We start from the raw sequence: 11,527 nt of genomic DNA on the forward strand, positions 1-11,527 counted from the left end.
ATATCACGCAATTCTGACTTTATATCACACAATTCTGACTTTATATCACGCAATTCTGACTTTATATCACGCAATTCTGACTTTATATCACGCAATTCTGACTTTATATCACGCAATTCTGACTTTATATCACACAATTCTGACTTTACAATACGCAATTCTGACTTTATATCACGCAATTCTGACTTTATATCACGCAATTCTGACTTTATATCACACAATTCTGACTTTATATCACGCAATTTCGACTTTATATCACGCAATTCTGACTTTATATCACGCAATTCTGACTTTATATAACGCAATTCTGACTTTATATCACACAATTCTGACTTTATATCACGCAATTTCGACTTTATATCACGCAATTCTGACTTTATATCACGCAATTGCGACTTTATATCACGCAATTCTGACTTTATATAACGCAATTCTGACTTTATATCACGTAATTCTGACTTTATATCACGCAATTGCGACTTTATATCACGTAATTCTGACTTTATATCACGCAATTGCGACTTTATATCACGCAATCACGACTATATCACGCAATTCTGACTTTATATCACGCAATTCTGACTTTATATCACGCAATTCTGACTTTATATCATGCAATTTTGACTTTATATCATGCAATTCTGACTTTATATCACGCAATTCTGACTTTATATCACGCAATTGCGACTATATCAGGCAATTCTGACTTTATATCACGCAATTCTGACTTTATATCACGCAATTCTGACTTTATATCATGCAATTCTGACTTTATATCACGCAATTCTGACTTTATATCATGCAATTCTGACTTTATATCATGCAATTCTGACTTTATATCACGCAATTCTGACTTTATATCACGCAATTCTGACTTTATATCACGCAATTGCGACTATATATCACGCAATTCTGACTTTATATCACACAATTCTGACTTTATATCACGCAATTCTGACTTTATATCACACAATTCTGACTTTATATCACGCAATTCTGACTTTATATCACGCAATTCTGACTTTATATCACGCAATTCTGACTTTATATCACACAATTCTGACTTTACAATACGCAATTGCGACTTTATATCATGCAATTCTGACTTTATATCACACAATTCTGACTTTATATCACGCAATTCTGACTTTATATCACACAATTCTGACTTTATATCACGCAATTCTGACTTTATATAACGCAATTCTGACTTTATATCACGTAATTCTGACTTTATATCACGCAATTGCGACTTTATATCACGTAATTATGACTTTATATCACGCAATTGCGACTTTATATCACGCAATCACGACTATATCACGCAATTCTGACTTTATATCACGCAATTCTGACTTTATATCACGCAATTCTGACTTTATATCATGCAATTTTGACTTTATATCATGCAATTCTGACTTTATATCACGCAATTCTGACTTTATATCACGCAATTGCGACTATATCAGGCAATTCTGACTTTATATCACGCAATTCTGACTTTATATCACGCAATTCTGACTTTATATCATGCAATTCTGACTTTATATCACGCAATTCTGACTTTATATCATGCAATTCTGACTTTATATCATGCAATTCTGACTTTATATCACGCAATTCTGACTTTATATCACGCAATTCTGACTTTATATCACGCAATTGCGACTATATATCACGCAATTCTGACTTTATATCACACAATTCTGACTTTATATCACGCAATTCTGACTTTATATCACACAATTCTGACTTTATATCACGCAATTCTGACTTTATATCACGCAATTCTGACTTTATATCACACAATTCTGACTTTACAATACGCAATTGCGACTTTATATCATGCAATTCTGACTTTATATCACACAATTCTGACTTTATATCACGCAATTCTGACTTTATATCACGCAATTCTGACTTTATATCACGCAATTGCGACTATATATCACGCAATTCTGACTTTATATCACGCAATTGCGACTATATATCACGCAATTCTGACTTTATATCACACAATTCTGACTTTATATCACGCAATTCTGACTTTATATCACACAATTCTGACTTTATATCACGCAATTCTGACTTTATATCACGCAATTCTGACTTTATATCACGCAATTCTGACTTTATATCACGCAATTCTGACTTTATATCACACAATTCTGACTTTACAATACGCAATTGCGACTTTATATCATGCAATTCTGATTTTATATCACGCAATTCTGACTTTACAATACGCAATTGCGACTTTATATCATGCAATTCTGACTTTATATCACACAATTCTGACTTTACAATACGCAATTGCGACTTTATATCATGCAATTCTGACTTTATATCACACAATTCTGACTTTACAATACGCAATTGCGACTTTATATCATGCAATTCTGACTTTATATCACGCAATTCTGACTTTATATCTCGCAATTCTGCGCAATTCTGACTTTATATCACACAATTCTGACTTTACAATACGCAATTGCGACTTTATATCTCGCAATTCTGACTTTATATCTCGCAATTCTGACTTTACAATACGCAATTGCGACTCTATATCTCGCAATTCTGACTTTATATCTCGCAATTCTGACTTTATATCTCGCAATTCTGACTTTACAATACGCAATTGCGACTTTATATCTCGCAATTCTGACTTTATATCTCGCAATTCTGACTTTACAATACGCAATTGCGACTCTATATCACGCAATTCTGACTTTCTCTCAGAATTGCGTGATATTAAGTCGCAATTGCGTGTAATAAAGTCAGAGTGACCTTTTTTTATTTTTCATTCTGTGGCAGAAACAAGCTTCCATAGATATTACATTAATGGCACACAGCACATATTTGATTGTTGAGTGGTCAAAGTGGTGTTCAAGTGCTCATGAACTCTTTACTCATATGTGTGTGCAGTTTATAACCTCTGCGTCTGTTTTCTGCAGCGCACGAAAGCGGCCGATCCCGTACTACCGGCCGAGCCCGTCCTCTTCCAGCTCCGCCAGCAGCTTCAGCAGTTCCAGCCGCAGCCGCAGCCGCAGCTACAGCAGTTTCAGCAGCCGCAGCCGCAGCCGCTCCAGGAGCCAGAGCCCCACACACAGTTACTACAGCCAAAGCAGCTCCGAGAGCCCCGGGTTCTGAAGAGCGTGCAGGACACCTTTCTACCGCAGCATCTGCGCTGAAGAAACGCAGCGGCTTCCGGCTGGTTTCGTGACAGGACGCTCAATGTCAGGGTGGAGTAACTCTGAAAAGATTCAAAACTGAACAAGAATAATAGGTTAAAGGTGAAGAGGGTAATCACACTGCTAAAGTTTGTCTTGTTTTCCAGTACAAATATCTAAACATTCTTAAATCAAGATTTGAGAAGGTCAAATTAAAATTAAAATAAAAACACAATGTTTCCTGGAAAAGTTTCAAAAGTGAGTTTATGCTTAAAACAAAAAACAATATTTTAATATTTTTTTTCCTTTTTTAAGCATAAACTCACTTTTGATACTTTTTCAGGATACACTTCAAAGGGAAAACTAGATTATTATACATGATCAAAAACTTTTTTATCAATTGAGTTTAAAATACTGCATTTCTTCTGTGGTAATACTGAGTAAAACTGCAGAAATACTTAGAAAGAAACTTATTTTTTACAGTGTATTTCGTTTCTTTCCCTTTTTTTGGGTGTATCTGATGCAAATCCTCTCAATTAATTTTTTGTAGTTTTGAACATCAAGAAAATATTTGTATCTGTTCTTTATTTCCACAGTGGCAGTTATTTCCCATTAGTTAAATGACCCAATTTAGATTGGATAAAATCCAGATTTTTTTCTTCTTGTTTTAAGCAAAAAACTCACTTTTTTTTTCAGAAAAAAATAATAATTCTGCTTCTTAAGTAGGCCTATATGTATCTTGATTTCAGGATGTTTAGATATTTGCTCTAGATAACAAGACAAAAATATATTTTCAAAATTACACACTTCACCCTTAACTTAGGCTTTGTTCATAGAGCGAAAATCGTATTTATTATATTTATTTATTTATTTATTTATTTATTTATTTATTTATTTATTTATTTATTTATTTATTTATTTATTTATTTATTTATTTACTTATTTTGGTGTGTCCAATTCAAATCCACTTTTTTTTCAAGAATATGCATAAAATCTGATTTTTCCGTTCTTTCTTTCCACAATGACTCATAATAATACTAATAATAACCATAAGTTATCACTATGACAAATGATGTAGATACACTGAATATTAAACCCACCGTATCTCGTCACTGGATGAGAAACCGTCGTAACATCAATAAAACACTTTGAGGCAGTGAATCTGCAAACTAAGATATCTGACGTTACATCATGAATACAGCCGGTCTGTACAGATTAAACCAGCCGCTCATTTTACGCACCAACCCTAAAGATGCCGACTCACACAGATCTTGATGCCGTCAGCATTTCTGTATTAAACATATTCAATGTTACAAATAGATCCAGTGTCTCTATTTAAAGACTAAAAGGCCTGAAGAACAAAGATAAGACGAGCACTTTCTTTTCCTGAAATTCTTCCACGCTGCAAAAAATAACCAAAAAAAACAAAACCCTGGGTTACGAAAGAGAGACTCATCGTGATGAGGTCTAAAACTATCTCACAATCAGGAGACTATATTCATATACACTGCAGAGGAACGCGAGCAAGAACAACAGTACATTATGATTTGGGTGAATCTCATAAAGAAATGTTCAGGTCACACAGAAACAACAAGTTCAATGTTGTACAAACAAATTAAGCCGGTTTAACCATCATACAGATTTTGGGAAATCTGACTTTATTTTCATAACAATTAAGTGCATTTAACCCAAATATTATTAACAAAACATATATATATATATATATATATGCACATCATTTTATATTTAGGTTACTGACAAATGTGTATATTTAGTCTTTCAAATAATAATGATCCCTCTGGAGCTCTTTGGTCGTTTTTGACCGAACAAATTGTACGTTTTTATTTATTTATTATTTTTTACTTATCAGAATGGTACGAAACTTGGTAAAAGTTTTGGCACTTGCTATGTACACACAGACACACACACACACACACACACACACACACACACACACACACACACACACACACACACACACACACAAAATCATGAACATAATTAGAAAAGTCCTGAAAAAAATAGTACAGAAATGAACACATTGAAAATTAATTTCATCTTGTGGAAGTGATGAAACATAACATAATCTTGAGCTCATTTTAACCTCAATTTTGGAACTTGACTTGTTTGGATTTATGGCTTTCGAGTTCCTCGCAGTTGTAGAGTAAAACTTTTGGGAAATATATATTTCATATAAAAATTGAAAATAGTGTTTTTGTGCATTTTTCATAACAATAAACTTGAACTTCTATAACTTTCTTTTTTATTGCCTTTTTCTTTAAAATTAAACCGAACTGAAGTCTGAGCTCCAAAGGATTTAAGATTTATGATAGTTTAAAAAGTGAATAAATGGATTATAACTACTGCATAAACATAATTTAGTACCATAACATAAAATACCCTAAAAATACATGGAAAACATTATTAAACTAAAATATAGTACATTCATTTAATTGAAATTATATATATATATATATATATATATATATATATATATATATATATATATATATATATATATATATATATAAATTCAGTAATTTTTGACCACCACATGAGGAGCACCAGAGGGTTACATGCTTCATTTATTTATTTATTATGCAATTATATTTTTTTATTTTATTTTTTGAGATTCACCCAATTCATTATGTAAAAAAAGCACATCTGTTATAAAAACATATATTATATTAAACATAATTTAGCAATTTATAATTAATGTACAATAACATAAAATACCCTAAAAATACAAAACATTACATGAAAAACATTATTAAACTAAAATATAGTACATTCATTTAATTGAATTATATATATATATATAAATTCAGTAATTTTTGACCGTCACATGAGGAGCACCAGAGGGTTACATGCTTTTTTTATTTATTATTATGCAATTATAAAAAAAAGTTTTTTTGGGGTTAAAAATGACTTTTTTTTTCTTTTCTTTTTTGAGATTCACCCTTTTATTATGTAAAAAAAAAGCACATCTGTTTAGTTTTTTTGTTTAGTTTAGTTTAGTTTTTTGGTATTATAATGACTGTACTGTACGTCAGGATGTTTTAGTTTGAATATTTCCGCTGCAAGTTTTGGCTGTAAACTATGCACTGTATATTCCAAGTTATATACCGGATTATATAAAGGCTTGGTCTGTGGAAAAGCTTGGCATGATGCAGAGGAGAGAGTGTGTGTGTGTGTGTGTGCGCGTGTGTGTGCGTGCGTGTGTGTGTGTGTGTGTCGCTCTCCTCTCCTTTACTCTCGGATCTCTGTGGAAAATCCATATCTGATGCACCTATAATGTCCATTTTGGAGATGTGATATTTCTTATGATATTCAGTATTGCGCTGTGTAGTGCGTATAGATGCGGCTGGAGCTGTGTGTTGTACAGGTGTTCTCTGTCTCTAGTGTAGTGCACTTATACCTGACACCAGGCTGCAAAAACACACACGTCTTACGAGCATATTTATTCTATTTATTCCGTGATGCTATTTATTTCATATTCGTTGCATATTTATTTTGTTATTTATTACTTTTTTGGGGGGGGGGGGCTCTGAGAAAATGTTTTTATAAGGAGTTGCACGTTTGCAAAGTTTTACTGACAAGACTTTATTATGATTCATCCATGCACGTTATTTCAAAATTTTCTTCATAATTTTTCACCTCTGAACTTTCCTTGTGGATTAAACGACACATTTTTCTTTAATATGAAGAATCATGTTGACCTTACATGCAGAACTAAACTGAATTGTTATGAAATTTTCTTTTTTTTAAGCAGAAGACTGGTTGTTATTATGATTTATTATGATTTATTGTGCAGTTTTCCTTCTCTCGTTCTCCCCGAGCTGGCCTTCTCCTCCTCTCTTTCATAAAGGAGGCGATCATGTGAACTTTGACCTTACGATGCAGGATTCGGCCTCAGTCTTCCTCTCTGTGTGTCTCGCCGCCAGTGTTATATGATTTTATACACACACACACACACACACACACACACACACACACACACACACACACACACACACACACACACACACACACACACACACCTGTTGATTTAATAATGTGAGTTGATACTGCTCCATCTTCCCAACTGTATAAAGTCAGTAGATTTAGTGACAGTCATAATTAAACACAATAAAAGTATCTGCAAATCGATCGTCTTCATGTCCTCGTCTTGCTTTGAGCGTCGTCTTGTTTCTTGAGCTCAGAATGAAACACACATTTCAGCAAAAAGAGTATTATTACATAATTCATATACTTCATATAATATATCTTAAGTGTGAACTGAACAATTTAGTTTAGGGTCCAATTCTCACTATTAATAAGCAGTAATTATGAGTTTATTGAGGCAAAAGTCATAATTAGTAATGAGAATTGGACCCTAACTAAAATATGAGCATATTTTTATATAATCACTCTGATTGTCCTTGAAATATGATTATGGTGAACTGCTGAATATAGACTGATGGTGTTCGGGGGAAACTGCGTACGTCACTCACACGTGTGTGTCTCGTCATATCCGTAAATGGAGTAAGGTTGCTTCAGCTGCTTTGCCACATGTCTGGGGTGTGTGTGTGTGTGTGTGTGTGTGTGTGTGTGTGTGTGTGTGTGTATGGTGTGGGAGTGTGTGTGTGTGTCTGCTGTGGGAGTACGCGTGTGTGTGTGTGTGTGTGCGCATGTGTGTGTGTGTGTGTGTGTGTGTGGTGTGGGAGTATGTGTGTATGGTGTGGGAGTGTGTGTGTGTGTGTGAGAGAGAGTGTGTGTGTGCCTGGTGTGGGAGTGTGTGTGTGTGTGTGTGGTGCAGACATTCTTTATTTTGGCCTAATTTGCATATTCATATCACTGCGTATACCAAATGAGGCAAGAGTGTAGAGTTACATTCAAGCTATTTTATGGCATGACTTTTTTTTCTTCAAGGAAAACACTTTTAAATATGTAATTTTGGTGATCAAAGATGAGTTTTAAGGGATACAATTATTGATTACAGGGGGACTTTAAATACTAGATAGACACTATTGGAATAAGTGCTAGTACCTAATGGAATAGATCGTTTCTTAAAGTGGTGGTCTAATGCCCTTTTCACAAGATGTAAAATAAGTCTCTGATGTCCCCAGAGTGTGTGTGTGAAGTTTTAGCTCAAAATACCCCACAGATATTTATATCGCATGTTAAAGTTGTCTCTTTTTGAGGGTGAGCAAAAACACACCGTTTGTGTCTGTCCCTTTAAATGCAAATGAGCTGCTGCTCCCGGCACAGGGGGCGGAGCTTCAAGAGCTTGTGTCATGTCCTTTTACTTCACACACACACACACACTCACACACACACACACATGCACTGAACATTTCAAAAACTTTTAGCCTTTTATGTTCAAACGGAGTCGGACAATGATGGAGAGACTCAAGAAGAAGTGACAACATGTAGAAGAACAGGACATTTCTGAATGGTTAGTTGATGAATTTATGTAGATTATGTGGAGTTATCTTCTAGTCATTGATTAGCATATTTGGACCATATTCCGTAACTAACCCGGGAGGAATGTCGTGTAGTTCCTACCAGCCGTTTGTTGTAGTCCTTAAAAAGCGATTTCTGTAAAAGCAAATATCTCCCTTTGCTCTGAACTTTGAGCGTTGCAACTTTGCAGATGTTGTTTATGATCAAACAGCAACATTACACACTAACTACAGTTAGAGAAGTGAAATCATAATCAATCACCCCTTTAAAAATAAGTACTAGTAGCATGATACTTTAAAGATTAATGTTAAAGCAGCTTGCCATATGCGTGTTGTTCAGATTATATATTTCAGAGTGTGTTCAGTGTTGTATAATCTGAAGTCACTCATGTCATGTGATCCCGCCGGAAGGTTCCTGCTCGTTCCCGTTCACCGTGGAAAATAACGGAACGATGTATTTATATATTTCTATAATGTTATTTGCTTCGCTTCTTCCAGAAGTGTTGAGTTGCAGAACAAGCCAAACTCCATAAAAGCTGCTTGTGAGTTTGGATAAAAGCGTGTAAAATTAATTTATTTGAAATTGAATTTTTTAATCCTTTTGAATCCTAATATGAAGTATAGTTGGACACTTTAGATGAGAACACTGTTCCGTCATTAATTAATAAATACACACGAGTAACGCATTATTAGTTCACTATTAACTACTATATTTTCATACTTGATGATTATAACTTTGCTTTGAATATGTTCCTCGAAGTAAAAGAAAAAAATTCAAGTCTTTCTACATTTACTTGATTTGTTACAGCCTGAGTGTGTCTTTTGTCTGCAGTGTTATATAGAGAGAGAGATGGTGTGTGTGTGTGTGTGACTCTGAGAGAGAGAGTGTGTATGTGTGTGTCTGTTTGTGAGTGTGTCTAAGAAAGAGAGAGAGATAATGTGTGTGTGTGTGTGTGTGTGTTTGTGAGTGTGTCTGAGAGAGAGAGATTGTGTGTGTGTGTGTGTTTGTGAGTGTCTGAGAGAGAGAGAGTGTGTGTGTGTGTGTGTGTGTGTGTTTGTGAGTGTGTCTAAGAGAGAGAGAGAGAGAGATAGTGTGTGTGTGTGTGTGTTTGTGAGTGTCTGAGAGAGAGAGTGTGTGTGTGTGTGTGTGAGTGTGTCTAAGAGAGAGAGAGAAAGAGAGAGATAGTGTGTGTGTGTGTGTGTGTGTGTGAGTGTCTGAGAGAGAGAGTGTGTGTGTGTGTGTGTGTGTGTTTGTGAGTGTCTGAGAGAGAGTGTGTGTGTGTGTGTGTGTGTGTTTGTGAGTGTGTCTGAAAGAGAGAGAGAGATAGATAGTGTGTGTGTGTGTGTGTCAGAGAGAGAGAGAGAGCAAGAGAGAGAGAGGGATTGTGTGTGTGTGTGTGTGTTATTTCAGCTAACATTTATTTTATTCCAAGTAACAGTATTTTTATGGTTGTAGTCGTAGGTTTAGTAAATGGCCTTTTCTCTGATCTGTGTTCTCAGTGTTCATTCATGATCTCCTGTAAATCATCTATCTATCCATCTATTATCTAACCATCATCGTGTGTGTGTGTGAGTGTGTGTGTGTGTGTGTGTGTGTGTTCACCTGTTATTTCTGTGTTTGGGTCTCTGTTTTTGCTGACTCTGTCTGTGTGCTTTACAACAATCCCAGATTCCTCCGCCCCAGTGTCACGACAGGAATGTGTGTGTGTGTGTGTGTGTGTGTGTGTGTGTGTGTGTGTGTGTGTGTGTGTGTGTGTGAGAGAGAGAGAGCACCAGGAAAGGGGTCGCAGTCGCTTCGGGAAGGCCTTTGCCTTGGATGCCAATCTCATGCGAGGCAGTCCGTGTATAAACATTCAAGTCACTTCTATTAATATCCGGATGTGTGTGTGTGTGTGTGTGTGTGTGTGTGTTGCTCTAGTGTGGGTCGGCTAATACGTTCTTACACTGCAAAAAATGCTTTTCTTACTCAGTATTTTTGTCTTGTTTCCAGTCCAAATATCTAAAAATTCTCAAATAAAGAAGCATTTACTAGATATTTAGTAAATGTCCTACCGTAAATATATAAAACATGTATTTTTGTGAGTGAATGCAGCACAATCGTGAACATAAATGCACAACTTTAAAGCAGATTTTCTCAATGTTTACATTTTTTTGCTCCTCAGATTCCAGATTTTCAATAGTTGTGTCTCGACCAAATATTGTCCTATCCTAACAAACCACACATCAATGGAGAGATTATTTATTCAGCTTTCATGTGATGTATAAATCTCAATTTTAAAAAATGTACCCATGTGACTGGTTTTGTGGTCCAGGGTCACATTTGAGTTGCACTGATACACATGCACCATTACTCTTAATTCAATACAATATGAGAAATTGTTTATTAAGATCTCATAATGTTATTGCAAGCGCTCTCCTGTTTGCCATACAGTTATGTATTTCTGGCATCATACACACTACAGGAATGAAAATGTCTCATACGAGGCCATCCGTGACTTTAGCTGGACAATAACTTTATTCTAGATCCGCTGTAAAGCCAAAATTTATAAATGTGAAACTGGAAAAATTTGAATATGGTGCAAAAGTTCATTTATTTCAGTAATTCAACTTAAAAGGTGAAACTAATATATTATATAGACTCATTACATGCAAAGTGAGATATTTCAAGCCTTTATTTGATATAATTGTGATGATTATGGCTTACAGATTATGAAAACCCCAAATTCAAAATTAGAATATTGTGAAAAGGTTTTCATAAGCTGTAAGCCATAATCATCACAATTATAACAAATAAAGGCTTGAAATATCTCACTTTGCATGTAATGAGTCTATATAATATATTAGTTTCACTTTTTAAGTTGAATTACTGATTATAATGATTCACCGGTATATGAATGAAGGTGACTCGACTGT

At 34.8% G+C, this 11,527-nt stretch overlaps 1 protein-coding gene across 1 annotated transcript in view; it reads left to right on the forward strand.

Annotated features, from left to right (window-relative positions):
• The window catches only part of srrm3 (serine/arginine repetitive matrix 3), a 100,594-nt gene extending 97,210 nt beyond the window's left edge, over window positions 1-3,384 (forward strand). Inside the window, exon 14 of the mRNA XM_079607194.1 lies at window positions 2,955-3,384. Coding sequence (XP_079463320.1) covers window positions 2,955-3,150 — 196 coding nt within the window. The 3' untranslated portion in view covers window positions 3,151-3,384. The remainder of the gene's footprint in view (window positions 1-2,954) is intronic.
• Window positions 3,385-11,527: the final 8,143 nt, after the last annotated feature.

This window comes from Phoxinus phoxinus (genome assembly GCF_949152265.1).
Source record: "Phoxinus phoxinus genome assembly, chromosome: 3".
Taxonomy (NCBI): domain Eukaryota; kingdom Metazoa; phylum Chordata; class Actinopteri; order Cypriniformes; family Leuciscidae; genus Phoxinus; species Phoxinus phoxinus.